This window comes from Anopheles funestus, chromosome 2RL (assembly GCF_943734845.2).
Source record: "Anopheles funestus chromosome 2RL, idAnoFuneDA-416_04, whole genome shotgun sequence".
In the NCBI taxonomy this organism is placed as follows: domain Eukaryota; kingdom Metazoa; phylum Arthropoda; class Insecta; order Diptera; family Culicidae; genus Anopheles; species Anopheles funestus.
Window position 1 is genome coordinate 21,363,554 of NC_064598.1, and position 19,480 is coordinate 21,383,033.

The 19,480-nt window shown below is 42.2% G+C and overlaps 1 protein-coding gene across 1 annotated transcript; it reads left to right on the forward strand.

Annotated features, from left to right (window-relative positions):
- The first annotated feature begins 1,243 nt into the window (after positions 1-1,243).
- LOC125761341 (fizzy-related protein homolog) lies at positions 1,244-19,474 on the forward strand. The gene is made up of 5 exons (XM_049422369.1): positions 1,244-1,641; positions 1,734-2,049; positions 14,987-15,220; positions 15,308-15,442; positions 17,218-19,474. Exons 1-5 carry the CDS (start codon positions 1,529-1,531, stop codon positions 17,908-17,910), a joined length of 1,491 nt encoding a protein of 496 aa, XP_049278326.1. The 5' UTR covers positions 1,244-1,528; the 3' UTR covers positions 17,911-19,474.
- The last annotated feature ends 6 nt before the right edge of the window (positions 19,475-19,480 follow it).

The window sequence follows — 19,480 nt, forward strand, 5'->3', positions numbered from 1 at the left end:
ACGAGAAAGATGTGCTCCCGGTTGAATCAGTATTGTTGTTCGACCAATGCGCGAAACACGCAATGAAAACATTGCGCATACAAGGTTTCGATTGTGTTTGCTAAATGACTCGAATAATCCATCTGCAACATGCGTTTATTTTCTTGTAATTGAAAGTGTAATGTGTTTGTAATGATGATGACCATTACGACACATTCTACGTAAACAACTCTCTAGACGGTGTTAGGCATACGTTTTTGGAGTTAAGCGATATAGCAATTGTCGTTATCAATGCAACTGCATGCCCTACATTCATTGCGTTTTCCATTTTGTGCATCATAATACGACGTATCATTAGCGAGCGCCAGACGGTTTTTTCCTTGCGTACGTATCAGTTTCCAGCTTTTTGATGGAACCATTTACAATTAATCAGTGAATAGAAGATAGACGTCCAACGTGTGTCATGCGAGGAAAGGTAGGAGGCCTGCAAGGGAGGAAGGAGATTTAAAAAGCGTAGATTCAGTAAATATATTCTACGTCACGTCGCGTTCGTTCTTGCTGGCCCTTTTGCGCACATACGCGTAACGCTCGCATGCCCTCTTTTCCCGTTCGACCGTTACCAGAACTCTAGCTCACTCTCGCGCTTTCTCTCTCTCTTTCTTTCACAAAACAACATACAAACACTTGCGCTGTCTCTCGCTCGTGTTCTCGCTCACGCAAAATATCGAAGTATGCTGTGAGTTTAGGTCTCCTGTGCATGCTGTAATTTCGATTCAATCTACTGTCAAACCGCACACCGCACAGACGGAACGAAGTGCGCGCGCGCGTCCTGTGCTCAAGTTTTATTTTACTACTATCACCGTATACACATATTGTTTTGAAGACAGTTCTCGTATTTGGCCACTTTTCATTTTATTATTTGAAGTGTAAAAAAAACAATCGAACGAAAGTGCAGATATCGTAAGGTGTGTTCCGGTAGCATTTAGTAGTGACCGTTAGCAAGTTGATATCTGCATTCAAACATATATTGGTTTTTTCATAATTTCTTCTCCTAAATTCGCTACCAGAGTATACACCTCGCCCCCGTGATCAGTGATGAAATGTGATTGTGCTTTATGCAAGTTAGAGAAGAAAGAAAAGGAAGTTTTAGTAAAAATATCCCCAAAAACGTGCAAGAAGATTATCTGTCCGTGGTTGAAAAACCGAACCGGCGGAGTGTCACGTGAAATCTGTCGACGATAACAGAACCGTGTTTGAGCTGTTGATTCAGCTTTGTCGCACCGAGAATCGTCATCACCGGCAACAGACGATACGCCCAGTTGTCTAAAACCCCGGAGCATCATCAACCCTCGGAGACAAAAACAAACAAAAAAACCAAGACCACAGTAACGGGGCAATCTGTGCCAGGCACTGGTAAAATCACGCGTAGGTGAAAAATTGCGACTTTCCGTCGTGTGCAAATTTGTGTGCCCCAGTGTGTAGTGGGTGTGGGTGTGTTGCTAAATTGGCGAGAACCAATTCACCACCCGCGAGTCCGACAGAGTTCACCATGTACAGCCCCGAGTATGAGAAACGGTTCATACAGTTCCGCAGTCCCGCGGCCCGCAAACTGTTCGCGTCGAGTGAATCTCCTTCGTCGCACGATCGCTTCATACCCTGCCGGTAAGTTTTGGAACAAGAGCCAGAACACTGCAAAGTGTGTCATATGTGTCACTAAAATCTAACGCCCACCTCTTGCTTTACCTCACTTCCAGCGCAAACAACAATTGGACGACAAATTTTGCAACGATCAGTACAAAATCGAACGAAAATTCACCGCAATCGAGCAAAAAGCAGCGTGACTGTGGAGAAAATGCACGGGACAGTTTGGCGTACAGTTGCCTGCTAAGGAACGAGCTGCTCGGGATGGGCATCGACGATGTAAAGCTGGCGGCGGACGATAAAAATGGAAGCGGTGGCGGAGGAGGCGGTGGAGGTGGTGGCGGCAATGGTGGAAGTGGTGGTGGTGGTGGTCTCCATGCAAACAGCAACCGGACCGGCCTGTTTAAATATCAGTCACCGACGAAACAGGTACGTGTCCCATGGTTTCCCGCAGCCGATACAGAAGAATCTGTAGCGCGTGTCCATTAGCACCAATTATCGGTAGACTGATTTTGCGGATCAGTCTATAGCTCTGGGTTGCATACGTGGTTTGTAGGGTGTTTTTGTGGCAAAATATTGTTGAGTACAGATCGTTCCCTTAATTAGCCTAAATTGTGAGTGAAAAATGAACAGTTTTCATATTGCAACCTGTTTTATTTCTAGAGTTTAGTCCCGATTAGAGAAGCAGGTTGTTTGCTCGTTTCTAACGCGAAGATAAAATAAAGTTCCTTATCAGCAAACGGTGCTGTCGCCCTAGGGCATGTGTAAGGTACGTTAGCGTGCAGACAGTGATTACAAGTGATTGGTTCACTACTAACCCCGACAGCGCGGTAAAATCGGGAAAAGATTTCGTAATGCACGAGCAGCACATATCGAGGTGCAGTTTGCTGATAAGAATACCTTTCTGGTTAGGTATTTCTGTTGATAAGAAAAACCTTCGTATCCGGGCTGATACGATAACCACAAAAAAAAACGGAAAACCAAACCCCCAACATGCTGCAACTTGTTTGCGATATTTGAACGTGCATTTCCTCTGCATAATGAAACCAATGCATTTTTGTCTGATGTGAAGCACAACACATTGTCTATCGCAACAACAGGGTCGAACAGATAAGCGAAATTTAATGACACAAGCAGACACACTTCGTGACCCGATCGTCGGATGGCGGTGGTTGATAGTAAAATGTGATTCATTGTTGTCTATTGTTGTCACAGTTGTGATGCACCATCGTTGCATTTATGGGCAAATGTTATTTCAACCTTGTCCGCATTGCAATAGCTATTAGTGTCGATGACAAGAGATATATATGCATATTTAGCTGTGAGTAGTAAAGCGAGCTTAGAACCCGTCCCTGGTATGAGTTGGTTTTATTTTATTTTACTGCTAATTCTCTTATACATATTTATACACAATTTCCACGCGATCGGCTTGAAAAGGCTGCATTGGATATATCCAATGATTATGACAATCTCTCCCGGATCGAAACGCGTTTTGTTTTTGTTCTTCCACGATCGTCTTATTATGCGCTGCGTATTGCGTGCCTGGTTCCCAGCCGCAGACGAATGGCATTTGGTTAAATTCCTACCGCTGCTGGTTTGTTTATTAATAGAATCACAGCTTTACACCCATTGACCCGAAGAAGATCGCTATAGAAGATAGATGGTGTGTCATGGGGTGTGGATGTGAAGATCACTTTATCATTGCATCTTTTCTACCAGTTAGCCGATAGATTTGATTCATATTTTAGTTGATTTTTGTTGCATCCGTTTGGTAGAAATGAGTAAAGTATTATTCAATGTCTCATGACAGTCTGCAGACACATGGTTAGAATTTTTAATATCTGCCATTAATGCTATTCTGGCGCTGTCTATATTTGGCACCTTTTCCCGATCCGTTCAATCAATACTGCCATCGGAAGGAAGGAAGCAACGAATAAGGAGCTAGCAGTACGATTTTTATTCTTCTTGCCTTCTCCAGTTAAGTGATGTGCGAAACCATATTTAGAACACTTCCTTAGCTATGTCGTTGTGAATATAAAAAAAAAAAACAAACATGAAATTCCAGACAATCAGACAACTAAATTGAACAAAGTTCATTTTGACATTTGTTGAACAAAAAGTGCTTTATATGAATTTAAAGTATCCGTGTAGATAGATGAGAGTTAAAGTAAAAATTTAATCGATTCGAAACGATCATAATATTTCATCTAAATCGAATAACGCATTAAAAAGTTATTCAAATTTTAAAGTTTTAAAGTAACACATAGATCCACACAGTACAAATCTAAGGAATGTTCTGCGAATAGCCACACCGGTGTGTTGACAACAACCTGCACCTAATATCCATCATCAATTTAGCCGCTTCTCAGCAGAGTGCTTATCACGCCGGTCCGATCTCCCGGAGCGGACCAACACGACGAGAAGCCGCTGGGCGTGTGTGGCGACACCATCAGAGTTTCGGCTTATCGGTAGCGATCAGATCAACGCTAAACGCTAATCAAATCTCCATCCATTTGCCCGGCATCTATCAAAGAGCGGACGAGATCCCCTACGTAGAAGGTGAAATATGCACACATACAAACGCCGGCAGCCAAACATCATGAACTGCGTACGTCAGGGAGGTGACGGCTAAATATGCGGAACATATTAGCATAAGTTACGTGTCGCTTTAGTCCCCGAACCGCCGGTCGTTGAAGTTCATTGGCGCTAGGAGAAGCATTTTTCGTACGACAAAATGCATTTACCAGCTGTGACGCGTGTTCTTCTCGTTTTTCTTTCTCATTTAGTTCTTTTGTTTTGTTACAATGGAATTTAATTGCACACAAAAATACATTCTCAGGAGCATATCAGATAGTATGTGTGGTGTATGGCCTGTAGAAACTTCTCCCGGAAAACAGTAGGTTCCACCGACCGGGCTTCAGTCCAGTTGTAATTAATGCAATTATCATACGAATCGTTCCGAAACGGGGGCAATTTAGGGAAAAGCTGCAAAATGAATTTTTGGCAAAATTGATTGTCTCTTCCAGCCCGATATCGTTCGCGAAATGCGTACGCACGCACGGGAATAGAAAAAACCGCATGCGTAAGAAAGAATATGCGTAACCCATATCTTTCACTTTCGTCTTTGCGCCCCATTCCGGCCCAGTCTTCCCTCCTGCATACTCGAATATATATGCTTAACATATTAATTTCTAGCCACGCAGGAACCGTTTACTAACCTCGGATGGAATGGACAGAGCAGATTGCAGTGACAGTGAGGAAAGATAGGACAGAAGAAGGAAAAAAAACGTTCAACCGAACGCAAAAACTGTTCGCGAAACGGTCGCGAAATCGTTGACGCATCGTAACGCACGTCCGATGAGGATAGGGCCAGGGTTTTTGGGGAAATGTTTGCCAATTTCTTTCCCTGGTTTGTTACCGGTGCTTTCGGTGCTTGATGAAAGATGCGTTAATGGTTATGCGTGTGTGTGCAACGCACCGTATTATCATCCGGAAGCTATTGGTGGTTCCTTTTTTTGTTTTTTTTTTCTTTGACGACTCCATTTCCATTTGTCCATTCCGAGTAAACTGTCCTGCTCCAGATATGCGTTATCGATATATATTGGAACAGAGATTCATTGAGAGCAATTACTATGTAAACGGTTTTGGAAGATTTAATTTTTCTTTTATTTTATTCCCAACCTTACCTCATGCCACCAATTGCTTGATTGAAACATTTAAAAAACCGATTGCCCTCCCTTATAGCAACGAAAGTTTTTCTATGAGAAGAAAAGGATAACTTTCGCAAAATGGACAACATAAGTTTCGGTTTTTCTTTATCTTCTACAACCTATTTTTTTTTGCAAAATTTAAAATCTACCCCGAAAAGTGCAAAAAGACTAAAGACGGCAAACTCCATGCCAAACCGTAACAAAATAGAAAAAAATCGCGATAATTAAGAAATCGACTCTAACAGAGGTTCCACCTCATCCCCGCCGCGATACGCAAGTGCGTATCGGACCCACGATAAACGAATGTGTACGGTCCGGCATGGGGACGTCGGGTTACGCATGGCGCTCTCCCATGTTCTCGTCCTTCCGGCACCCACGGCGACAATTAATTGCTGCACATTATGATTTTGTTAGGTTGAGACAGTAGTACAAGGAGGGTGGAAGGTTTTGAATTCAATTTTCTGTTTGTTGCTTTATTATTGTTTTTTTTTTGTTGTGTATTGTCCGGTACCGGGTGCGTGTGTACGGGGTTTGCGAAAATAATTCCAAAAGTTATCCATCCATTGCAAGCCTAGGTTAGGGGGTGCTTGGTATTTTGGGAGTTCTTTCTAACTCACAGAAAAAAAACAATACACAATTGGACAAATTGGAGACTCAATGTTTTCCGTCGTGTGTAGTAAACGAAAGACAAATATGTGTCTTAATTTAAGAATGAAAACTCATCCTCAACGCACCTTTACGCACCTTCACCAATCATCCCACACACACGCGGGGTTTGTGGTCCGTTGTTTTCTGCGTTGGTTATCCGGTTTAAAAAAATCCATTGCCGTAACCGTTAATTGAAAAGAAAAACGGCTACTAACTGGCCACGGGACCAGATAGTTGGCAAACGCACAGGAAAGGTGGTGATTGCTTTACTAGGTTTATGAGTTTTCTATTAATTTTTGCACACGCACCGGTTCCATAGAGAATGCATGGCTACCGGTTTTACGCATCTAGTCTTTTTTGGTTGTTTGGACGACTCTGTAGATAATTCACGGTAGCTAGAAGAGAACTTGGAAAAGCCGAGAAGTTACAAACGATCGAGAAGAAGAATTACCGCTGGTGGAACACCAAGCGGACAAGTACCTTTTGTTGTGATTATGGATGTGTGTAAAATGTCATCATTTTTCATCCAACTTTATTAGACATCACCCCAGTTTTTGTGGTTCCAATGTTGTACTTTTAATAGAGGAACACAAACTTTGCCGGTAGTAGGTAATATCTGTAGTGATGGGTCATTGGACTCAGTTTTCAAGGATCGATCCGAAGTCAGCTTATCGAAATCAATTTCAAAGTTAGGATTGTGTGAGAAATCTGGAGTTGTGGAACGGTATTGAACCTACTCGCACTCAAGTTGGATCCGACATTACATATTTTGTTATTGCCATCTTGACTTGGAGTATAACATATGATCACAAACTATGCATTTTTGGCTAATACTTTTCCAAGAAACTGTACTTTGGCAACTGACTGCGCCTGCCAAATTTGAAATCCTTCCCTTTTTGGGAACTCACGGTGACTCCTGTTGACTCCACAGTAGCGGATCTAACGGTGGGTGGAGTAGCCGGTCGCCAAAGGTCCCGTCGGTTGGAGGCCCCCAAATGTAATCGGTTGTAGGAATCGTTGATTTAAGTTTATCGACATTGCGATCATCTCTAGTTTTGCGGCTCCAATTACCATTCCGCTTAGGTCCTCCGAGAAGCTTGATCCGCCACTGTAACTCCATGTATTAGTTGTACATGCCACTACATAAACGTGTCTTCAAACTCACTAGAGTTGGGATTATGTTATGTTCCACTCCGGGTCACTTTGCGGATTGTTTCCCCATGTGCGAATTGACTCACCCATCACTAGAGCAAAGCTGCGAAACTCTGAGTATTGGGCGAACAAAAAAAAATAGACACTCAAAACAACCGACGGTTAGGTTTGGCTTTCCTTTTTATTGCAGAACGACACCGCCACTCAACCAGAACGCATTTATCATGAATGTTCATTAAAATATTAATTTCCTACTATTATTTTTGCACAAATATATATCCACAACATGCTTCCGTTTTGTTCCGTGCACGACCAATCGAATGTGTATTGGAAGGTACCTCCCGAACCTCAAGTGTGGTCTATAATGAAGTCCAATTTCTTGCACCAATGGTCATCCCCATCCTCAAGTTTTTCTTTCGTGTATGATAACGTATTACCACCACATCACACGGTTGGTATGATCGGTGGTGCAATCAATTGAACCGAAGGACCTTTTTCTTTCCACTCTCTGGTTCCACACACCGATCGTGGTTGGTAGCCCCATTAATTGTTCTAAAATTGGTGCTAGTTTTGATTTACGCGCGGTGTTTGCTTTTGCCTCTAACGATGTGCATCCATCTGACCGATGCAAGAGACCGATGCTTGCCCACCATAAAGGATCCCATCAAACCATAGCGAGCGATAATGCGGTGAGAGAAGGTCCTATCAGGTCTAGGCTTTATTACGGGGCCAAAAATTTTTATTGCGTTTTGTTATGATTTTTAGCCTGACAGGGTAATGCAGCAGACCGGGTCGATTAAGGAATCAGGATTGCAAAATGCGCACCCGCTGCATGTTGGTGGCCCACATTAAACCGTGTGGAGTAGTAGCGCTCGTAAAGGAACTGATCATCAAAGGCGCCAGTCTATGTTTTGTTGGGCAGTGTGATAAGAGCAACTTACTGTGCTGTTTTGTTTTTGCAACACGATGAGAAAAGATTAAGGTGTACGTTGTCTTCTTTGCATTTCGCCGACTGAGGGAAACCTGGAGAATTATTACTGGTGCGCTGCACTTCGACGCAAGCTGCCAGAATGGATGTTTTTGGGTCGCGCATTTGCTTCTCTTGAGTTTTGGAGATTCGTTTTCTTATTGTGTTGCGCTTACGATGGCGCTTCAACCGTGGGGTCAGCATGATAAGATGTTATTTTACCGTCCTTAAGACCTTGACAGCTTTCAGATGGTTGTTTTTTGTTCTGTAGATTTCCTTTTTTCTTTTCACTGCAATATATCTGCTCACCGCCGGATGATTGTGAGGGACGTTTTGCGTGAATGTGCTTTATTGGCTGCAATTAGACCATAGAGGGGGAATGTTTTGCTGCTACACCTGATGTGTTTGCCATAATATACACGTGCGTTTTTATACCTTGTCATTCAAAGGGAATGGAGGTTTTTTTGCGTTTTGTTGTTCAATTAATTGCTTGTATTGCTTTAAATTAGCGCAACACCCTTTATGAAGGTTGGTAACGCATGAAAAGAAACCCTTTTCGTACCTTACACCGCATGAATCGCTGTTCTCGGCAATACGATACAGGTTGCTAATTATTGTTTTATTGAACCACCGCCAAAAATTTGACACTGACAGTCGAACCATGGACGGTGTTTCTATGTCCCAATGGAATGTGCGTAGTGTGCACGCTGCGTGCCCTTTCGTACCGGCGCCCGAGGATTCGCAATAAGCTCGCGCAGAAATCGCAACGTACCTACCGAACCGTATCGACGGACTGACCTTATTATTCGATTTGCTGCTGATTTTGGCCACAGCACCACGAGTAGACACTTGTGCGCACTCAATCATCGTTACAGTTTATGTGGAGAAGCTCCTAACGTCGTGGATTGGCGGTTCGGCGAAAGTCAACCAATAAATTCGCAAATTCTCTGGCTTCGTCCTTCACCAGCCTCACCAACCGTGTGAGGCTCATCATTAACCCCCACGATTGGATTGGGCAATAAAAGGAAACAGAAGGGAACCCATTATCGGTGAAACCACTGTGTGCTGGCGGGTCAGTGCAATGGCAAAGCGGTAATGGTGTTCCAACATGTTATGCTTCCAGACAGTAGCTGAAAATGGTTTTTCTTTCGCTTCTTTAGGTTCCGGTTGAGGGGAATTAAAATGGTCACAAATTGGACGATAGTGTAGTGTGGCGCCTTGACGGAGTCTTATTAAAATGTGCTTTGAGTTTATACTTTTCTAATTATTAGCTAGAGATGTTTTAGAACTCTTTTTTTGTCGCACAACAATATGCCATTTTGCTGTTGGTGAGAAATAGCAACTAACGCTATAAATAAGAACTTTGTCTGATAAGTTAGGCAAGAGGGGCGTGAGATTTTTAAACCGCAATCTAAAACGTCACAATGTGGTTTTGGATCTACTAGTCGCTATCGTTCCTCGTTTACTGTTTGTTTTATCATATTTCGGGTTAGTAAATGACATTTAAAAACAATGTACTAATTTACTTAGACCTACCACTACCAACTACCAACAATTTTGAAATAATTTTTAGTACACTTTGAAAGTACTAAAAATGTTCTTAGTTCTTTAGAGTGTCCAGTCTAGTTTTTATCATACACTTTTCACGCATTTCTTCGTATGTGATTTGAATTTTTTTTTTTCAAGACTCGCCAAATAGCTAAACAAATTATAACGGTGGGCATAATTGAGAATGCGGCTATGATGCGCAGCAACTTACAGTTGCAGCATAAGTTGCTCATTTGCTTTACCTTCCTTTCCATCGCATGCACTTTCCAAACTGACCGCAATATGTTGAAATGCACCGTTGGCATCGTTGCAAAACGCTCTAATGTTGGCAAAAAAAGGTGTTAAAAGTAAAACACATTCAGCGAGAGGTAGATGAAGGAGTGCCCTTAGAGGCAGCCGGTAATGAGGAAAGGTGCGAAAGAAGTTCCGCGATTCCGGTGCATATAGATGTGCATTGCTGCACGGTATGCACTTCCAGCGGCGAATGGTTGTTTCGTGACGCGAAACTAACTGTAGTCGGTGTGTTGTCTTCTGCAAAGAAGTGGCCACGAGTGCAACGACTCAAAAAATGCACAAACAAAAACCCTACCACTAGCACTCCTGTTTCTTCCTTCTGACCGGAATGAGTGGAAATGGTCAAGAAATCATAAAATAAACAGCGCGATAAGTGGACGTGGCGGCCCATAATCATCTTTCCTTGCGCTGCGTTGCGGTGAAATGGCGAAGCAAAACAGAAATAATAATCTCTCCCGCTAGTCACTGGTCTGTGGGGCCGTGCAATATGCTGTGATTCCTTTCTTATCTTTCCCACTAACCGCCTTCATTTTGCTTCTTCCGCACCTTCTGTCCGTGTAAGTTCAATCCAAAAAGTGCACTTGCAAACAGAAAGAAGCAAGGTATAAAATACACAAAAAAAAAAGTTTATGATCCCCTCTTACCCTGGACAGTTGAGTAACGAAAAAAAAGATCTTCACGATTCACGAATTTGCTCGCTGTGTTGACCTGAAGTACAGAATGGTCATACAAATTTGCATTGCAGTAAATTAACCAAAAAAAACGCAAATAAAATCAATCTTCGTTGGACGCATTTGGACAGAATGCAATGTGTTTGTTTTCTATTTCCTTTTTTTCGAATTACATTAAAACATTTTTGGTTTGTTAACACATTTGTTCATCGATCGTGCTGCTGAAGGATGACTTAAACATTTTACCATATGGTCAAATTTATATTACGCCTCAGTCAGCATTAGTTTTGGTGAACCTGATTCTTTTTAACTGATGCACATGGATTAAGTTTGAAATTGATATGATAAACAAAATTAAATTTTAGATCTTTATAACTGAATATGTTTATTGATGCAAGATCTTAATCCTGATATTCCACAATATTTGCAAAAAGTGTTGCTCAATCAAAACGTATATCACAGAACTTCATAAAACGGCTTGTCTTGAAAAGATTTTCTATATTTTAAGTGCTAGCGAGTCCTGCTAGTCAATACTGGATACAGGATATGGTCCTCAAGAGATTTAGTGAGGGTCAAAATCTTTCTCTTCAAATGTGTCAATTGTGATATCAAATGTCAATTGTGATATCTTCAAACATTTTAAATTACTTGGGACGTTTCTTGCTCTTTTAAATTCTGATAATTTTATTTCACCGACCCATGCTTATCGTACATCTCCAACTGATCCCGTGGCTCTTTTGCAATAAAAAAGAAACTCAGATTAATTCAGTTCATGCACTTCATGGCGGAATTGACAACACCAATTATTTATGCACTCACGATTTGAAGGCACGAATTTCTCAGCAAACTAATCGTGAAATATTGCGGTTGCCCAGAATTAAATCCACACTTGTCCGTGAAAATCGTTACCGAAGTATCGCTAAAGTCCTCTATCGTTAACACAAATGCCAAAAAAGGGAGTTCCAAATAATGAGGGTATTGCGCTAAACAAGTAAATGCATATATAGACAAGAATTAAAACCTTACCAGACACCCCAAACACATTGTGCCACCAAAAAGTATTTCTAGTGGCGGGATCGTTTCACGCTGCACTACCCAACTCCAAGCACATCAGTTTTCTTCTCCTCGATCCCTTTTTTCCCATTTCGCCCCGCATTAGGTAGATGGTAATTTATTCGTGTAATTTCGCAAAGTTTTTACTGCCCTCTCTTTACGGTGAAGTGTTGGAGGGAAAAAAGTGTTGGAGTTGCTTGCGTTGCTCATTTTAGCTCATTTAAATCGCGTTGGTGGCGCATTTTAACCGCCTCTGTCACAACGGTTGCAGTTTATTTTACCATTTTTATCATTCTGTCCTCTTTTTTTTTGTTGAAAAACCGACCGACGGTGTTTCTGGATTTCTTGTCTCGGGTTCGCTGCAAAGCTGATATGGGCGTACTTATTTTGGTGCCGCCGGAACATTAGGTGGCGACCCATTTCGTATTCCACCCGCGTAATATACACCCGTCCACCAACTCATTAAGTGATCGCGATTTATGTACTTGCTCTAGTGGCATTTCTACAGACGGTTCATTAATGGGTCAAAGTCCTCAGACATTACTTGCGTTGAGCGGCTGATTGGCCCCCGGTGGGAAGCCGGGTTCTAAATAGAGTACGATAATGAGATCTTTAGGGAATGCATACCAACGTGTATAGGTGAATGCAGAAATTGATCGATTTTTTTGAATAACTTTGTGGCATGTCTAGAGTGATATATTAATCAGAACGATCGTCTGATCATAATGTCCCAAAACATAAAATACAATCATATGTTTGGAAAAAAAAACATGCAAACTCAACGCAAAAGAAATGCAACAGTAATGAACTTTTAGAACCCAATTCCGGTCTACGACCTTCGCGTTGGTCACGTGTACTGTTTGATTTTTGAGTGAGCACACCGTGGATCGAATAGCACTGGACGTGGTTTGCCTTCTTCCCGCCAAAGTTGATCGATGCGTTCTTCATGTAAGTTCATTTGAATGTTTGCACGAACCAATGGACATTCCTCGTCCGTTCCACCACCATTCTTCAAAGTCCTCGGTTCTTTAATGATATCCATTAGCTTGTGGACAACTAAATTAAGGCGGAACCACAGTTGCGAAGTAAAGCTAAGCGTGCGGTATACCAACTACAGGCCATAAAAGCTGGGTCTCCTGTGGCGTTTTTTTATTATTCCGGTGATTGACCGTTTGGTGCTCGTACTCCTCCCGGTGATGCAATGGTGTTTCCTATTCACCTCCCTTTTCTTCGCCATCCTGGACCATCCGGGCAAATAAAACAAATATTCGGTTGACTGTTGCAATATGATTTTATGCTGTCCTGCGTCAAAGCAACTTGATCGTATCCATAAGCGGGCAAGCCATCCCGAACCGGATGGAACAGTCCGGTGGAGTCAGTTTTCTAATGACGCTATTAGCTAATGTTGCTTTTGCAGACATGCACCTGTACGTAAAGCTATCGGTGAAGCAATCGTACAAACAGCAAAACACTCGCGGACAAATTACTTGGAAAAGTTTGTATACAAATGTGCTCCACAACTCCACATGATCGTAGAAGGAATAAAATCCAAAGCGAAAGTGTAAAGTTTCTCTCTTGGGGAATGCAGTATATGATTCTTTAGGTCGATGTACAGAAGATGGAAGAGGAGAACTCGACCAAATCTCGGTTATTTTCTTCCGTTCTCCGTCTGGCCGTATTTTGAAACTCGAGCAAAACATTAGGTTTGGTCATGGTCTATCAATCCTGCCCCTAGTTTTGGGAATTCTTGGAATATGTTTGTTCTTGATTTCTTTTCTAGAATTGAGTATGGAGGTGTATGAACGGATCGAGAAAATTGATTAACTGTGAAGCACAATGAAAAAACTACAAAGTTGCGTTGTATAGAGAACAGTAAAAAACTGATAGTGGCTGATGATGAGTGTGTCTCTCTGTGGTGTTGTTATCGCTTAAAAGCTAGAGCAGTCCCACCTAATCGCTCCAAGTATTTTGCTTTGTATTCTAACGCACAACTGCATACAGTCGCCTGAGATGCATCCGTGTAATCATCGGACGTGAAGAATTAAAACAAATCCAATGTAGAGTCACTTATCAGGTAATAATATCAAGGTTATGAGGCACAGCAAAAGGAGATTCCTAGGGTGCGCGTGCCTCACAATCTCGAACGGTCGTACGAAATGTGCTCATCGTGGCGTAGAGGAGAACCGCGTTATTGCAATGTTTTGCTCATTCGGTTGCTCCGCCGTTGATAAGGATAATGATCTTCATGCAGTGCATATAAGAAATCCAAGATCGCAATAGCGCGCGCTCCGTACCATTAAATGGTGTATAATTTTTAACGACCCTAATAATTTGGCTTTGGGCTGCAAAAATAAATGCTTCGCAGTGGCATTAGAGTGACGCTGCAAACTCATCCATCATGTCGGTAAACTTGCTTGCTAATAGGGAACTTTTGGGTGAATTAAACGATCCTGCACAAAATGCATCGCATTCAAGGGTGATGAGTCTCGGGTATGGTTAGTGTGACCGCTAATTAGGCTATCGCAGGCGGTGTGTTGCTTTAGTACAAATTCGTCATAAATTGCTTGAATTTTTTATAGCAAAATGACATTACCCAAAAACCGTCTAGACGAGAAGTCGGAGTAGGTTTTCTTATCTTGACACAGGTAAATAAGATTGAGGAATGAAGCGGATGCAGCTATTTGCATACAGCTCGCTAAATCTTCTAGCAACGATTGGAATAGCAAAATCATTCACAGAACAATCACCGTTTGTGCTTCTTTTTTATTAAAAGATCACCAACGGTCATCACCATCATCCGTAAGCAAAAATATTCCAATGACGCACGCAAATGGTTGCAAATGCAGTGCCCTCAAATGCGAATGCATAAACCAAATTCAAATGCACCCCCTGTTGTTATGCAGCAGAACGGGTCTGTTGAGGTCAACCCGCTGAACGATGTCTGTGCAATTGCACTCGTTGCCAGACGAATACACTTCCGCGCCGTAGTGAATGAATTGATCAACATTCTACTGCACTAAAGCCGAATGGTTAAAACATGTCTCAATGCTTCCCATTTTGTGGAGTACCAATTGTTGAAGGAGATGTGAATTCTATTGGACTAGATTGCATCGTAAATTGTGCACGATTTAAACCCACAGCTGCATATTGTTCCGGAACGGGTTTTAGATGATCCTAAAATGCTCGGAAATTTTGCAATTGGGGGTTCATGAATAGCTCAATATGCTCAATATACGTCTGGAGGCTCAATTATGGTCCGATTGTATAACAATATGGAAAGATCATAACCTTTTTTTCTTCACTTGCTCTTTATCTCTCCCCAGGATTACAACGAACAGTGTCCCTACTCACTGTCGCCCGTCAGCATCAAAAGCCAGAAGTTGTTGCGATCACCCCGAAAAGCGACTCGCAAAATCTCCAAGATACCGTTCAAGGTGTTGGACGCTCCAGAACTCCAGGACGACTTCTACCTGAACCTAGTCGATTGGTCCGCCCAGAATGTGCTGGCCGTGGGTCTTGGCAGTTGCGTATATCTCTGGAGCGCATGCACAAGTCAGGTGAGAAACAGCAGAGTCGTCGCACTCGATCTTTTGCTGTCGAACGATTTGCTTGAACGTGTGTCTATTTCGTGTTATTTCTTGTAGGTTACGCGGCTGTGTGATCTTAGCTCCGATTCCAACACGATCACGTCCGTCTCGTGGAGCGAACGGGGCCATCAGCTGGCGGTGGGAACACAGCATGGATACGTCACCGTATGGGATGTAGCCGCTAGCAAACAGGTAAAAGATCAGTTCAGGAGTAAGACATGATCGTACACATGAAGTAGTTCGCAAATACACTTAAGTCAGGTTGTTCTTGTTTTTATCGACGGTAACTTTAATCATTTTGCTGAAGTATATCCCCGCTTGCTTCCGTTGCGATGGAGTCGCTCATTTATTGTCCGGTTTGTTTAATGATCCAGAGAAGCGTTACGGTTGTGTCATACGAAAGGGAGCACGTTATCGGACAATTGTTAAGTGCATCTCAGTCATAGCAACATGGCCTGATGCTTCAAAGATGAAAGCATATTACACATTTCCCTGCCGTGTTTCAAACGTATTCCGCCTTTACCCACCCCTAACGGTTGCGGTGGAATGACGCTTTAATTGATCTTTATTTGCAGAACCACTTCACGGTGAAGCACACGACCCGCTCTGATGGATCGCACTGAGTTCGCAATGTTGGGTTTCCGTTTGTGTCGTACTGTTTCAGCTTCCAGTAGAACTTTATTTACCTTAATTTCATTCCTTTTTTTGTTGCTTACGAAAGACTACTACTTTACGAGACAATTGGCAAGAGCATCTGTTTGGTATTTGCCCTGTGTCAACAAACTGAAGCCCCCCGGCGCAAAGCATTATATTTTATTGCACTTTACTGTTGCATACCAAAGCAAAGTGAAACAAGAGAATGTGTTTCATGTTTCCGTTAACGGGGGAAAAAATAGATGATAAGTAAAATAGCAAACCTACGAGAAAATACATGCAATTTGAATATTGCTTCCTGTTCATTCCGGTGTCGCAAGAGCGTGATTCATAGCGCGTGTGCGAACGTTCTTGACGATACATGTTTACGCTGACTGTTAATCACTATAAATACCTAACACATTTCCCAGGAAATTGTGTCGTGTATATTTCTGCTAGAATGTTTAGTTTTAGTAGTTTCTTTAGAGATATCGTCATAAATGTCATAATATTTAAATTTTTTTGTTAATTTCAAAAAAAATAATTTTCGAAAAAGTAAAAGACATCTCTTCAAAAAGTTTATCGAAACAGTTATCACCGAATGCTTTCATCTCGTAATATTACCCACCTTCCTCGCAAATACCTTGAAAAGGAAAGTGAGAAAAGTAAGTTGCAAAAATTTGCAAACAACCAACCACCTTTCACCCAGTGTGTCACTTCCTAATGTGGAAAAATGTTCACACAAAACGCCGATTTGGTCGCGGCGGCAGAAAGTTTGCAAATTTCAAAAAAGACCACCTCCACCTTCAGCTCACCATACTCAGTACCGGACTTGATTCCTGCGGAAGTGATGGGTTAGGGTAAATAAAAGCTCTCTTCAGTTGTACGCACAATTCATCCCAATGCCCCGACCGTTTCTAGCATTTGCCATTTCGTTAGAAAGTGTGTGCAAAAACTGACGTAAAATTTGCAAACGTAAAAGAGAAGTACCAAATAGAAACGCAACAGGGAAGGGGGTGGTAAGAGAACAAGAACTGAATCCCCCACGCACGCATCGCGTCATTGCGTGACATGAATTTAATAAACTCTCATCACCGTTTTGTCCCGCGCTTAGGTTTTTTTTTTGCGCCGATCCGTTTTTGCACATGTCCACAGATCCGGAAAGTGCGTGTCCCACTTTCTGGTAGGCATAGGAAAAAGTGCGTATTTGCTGTCTAGGATGTTTTGTTGTTTTTATTTTTGCAAATACTTAGCTCAGACATTGTTTTGTGACATACTTCCACTAGCGTACAACTATATTTCTAATGTTTTGTCTCTGTTCTACTTTTCTACAGGTTAATAAATTGCAAGGCCATTCGGCACGCGTCGGCGCACTGGCCTGGAACGGGGATGTTCTATCGAGCGGGTCTCGGGATCGTCTGATCATGCAGCGTGACACGCGCACACCATCACAAGTACCGGAGCGAAGGCTTGCCGGCCACCGGCAGGAAGTGTGCGGACTGAAATGGTCCCCGGACAACCAGTATCTGGCGAGCGGTGGCAACGATAACCGGCTGTACGTGTGGAACCAACATTCATCCTCACCGGTTCACTCGTACTCGGAGCATATGGCGGCAGTGAAAGCGATCGCGTGGTCACCGCACCATCACGGGCTGCTTGCCAGCGGTGGTGGTACGGCGGACCGGTGCATACGCTTCTGGAACACGCTCACCGGTCAGCCGATGCAGTGCGTCGATACCGGGTCGCAGGTGTGCAATCTGGCCTGGTCCAAACATTCGTCCGAGCTCGTCTCCACGCACGGTTACTCGCAGAATCAGATCCTCGTGTGGAAGTATCCGTCGTTAACGCAGGTAGCCAAACTGACCGGCCACTCGTACCGGGTGCTTTACCTAGCGCTCAGCCCCGACGGTGAAGCGATCGTGACGGGTGCGGGCGATGAAACGTTACGCTTCTGGAACGTGTTCAGCAAGGCACGGTCGCAGAAGGAGAACAAAAGCGTACTGAATTTGTTCACCAACATTCGGTAAAACACCGGACCCGGCAAATCCGGCAAAATTTCAGTCCCAATCTCAACCGATGCGCTGCATTACTGTACAGAATTCCGAGTCCAGTTCATTGTTGGGCGAAAGAGCAGCGGCGTGCAGGTTTTTTTTGTTATGCAGATATTTTTTTTATAATTTTTTTGTCTTACCTACCTTACTGAACATAATTCGTTATCAGTTGCTCCTCAAAATAGTGGGTGAGAAATTCCCACGGGTTTTGAAATGTGTACGGGCGATAACAGCAGTTGCACAGCAAGCGTTAGGATTCAAGCGTAATATGTAACTTTATTTGTGAATGTATTTTCTATGATATTTTGTAAAAGATGTTTATTAGTCTTACTGAAATGATGTTACAGTAGTTGCTTAAACGAGTCTAAGTTTTTCATCGCATCCACACGTTCTTTGCAGCGTGTGATCAGAAGGTTAAAGTTTTTGCTTTGGTGCACTTAAGAAAAAGGGATAATTTATGCATCTAACAGATGCAACAGAGTCGCATCGACTTTTCTTATTTTTTCTTTAGTTAATTAGTTTTACATTTTAAGTTTTGTCGGCGCCATCATTCATTTTCGCTACCATCATTGAACTGGATAAAACTTGCGGGGGTTAAAATGATTGAAAAATTAACGTTTAATATTAGATGTACGGTTAGGTTAGATATAATTTTCCTTTTTTCGTCTAAGAAAAATCAGATTCAAGAATATGGTACGTACCACTCTATAAAGCGGTACCCTTAGTAGTGTGTTAAAATCGCTAATATATTAGATAGAGGCATTAATTTGGGTGAGAAAATTTCATATGTTTAGCAATAATGCCAACCGTAAGCTGGGAATGAGTAGTGCATTTATACTGTTAAAAATCCTAATAACGTTCTAATAAGAAGAGGAACGAAAAATATAGCAAAACGAAACACAAAATGCCCCTTCACTTCTTAAAGTTTCACATGAAGCGATTGCTAAACATTTGAAACGATTCTCCAAAAATTGTACATACTTCCAACGCAAGTACGTACCCACGTAACATGTGCCGGCTTCCCTAATTAGTTGTGTAATTATTTATATTTAAAATTAATTTCATTGAACATTCTGAAAAGTGTGTGTTCTGCAAATGATATTGGTATCGTGTGAACTTTGTGTCTTGTTGTGCAATGGCACCCTCGAAAATATTGATTGAACCTCGAGTGAAAGATTTTTAGTGAGAATGTGAGAATCACGAAAGCAAATCCTTTCCCTTTGACGTTCGATTTTTACTTTTACTTTAAGAAGATTTATTTTGCCGTTGGAAAAAAATCGATCCGGGATAAACATTGTGTTACTGTCTATTGTAGTTGTAGTTTAGTGGTAAGATGCGTATGCCGAACACATAACTTAAGTGCTACCAAGGAAGCAAAGTGTCTTCAAAGTACTGCCTACCTTTGAGGTGTGTTGAATACTGACGAGGTCTCATTAGCGTTAAGCAACACATGTGCGTTTAGTACGAACGGCGGGGGGGAAGCGTATGAAATGGTGTGTGGAATGGTCGTGGTCAAAATAAATTTGAGCAAATAACAATACTGATG

Coding starts and splice junctions, on each gene's coding strand:
- LOC125761341 (XM_049422369.1), top strand. CDS start 1,529: ATGTACAGCCCCGAGTATGAGAAACGGTTCATACAGTTCCGCAGTCCC. Junction 2,050..14,986: donor ATCAGTCACCGACGAAACAG/GTACGTGTCCCA, acceptor ATCTCTCCCCAG/GATTACAACGAACAGTGTCC. Junction 15,443..17,217: donor ATGTAGCCGCTAGCAAACAG/GTAAAAGATCAG, acceptor ACTTTTCTACAG/GTTAATAAATTGCAAGGCCA.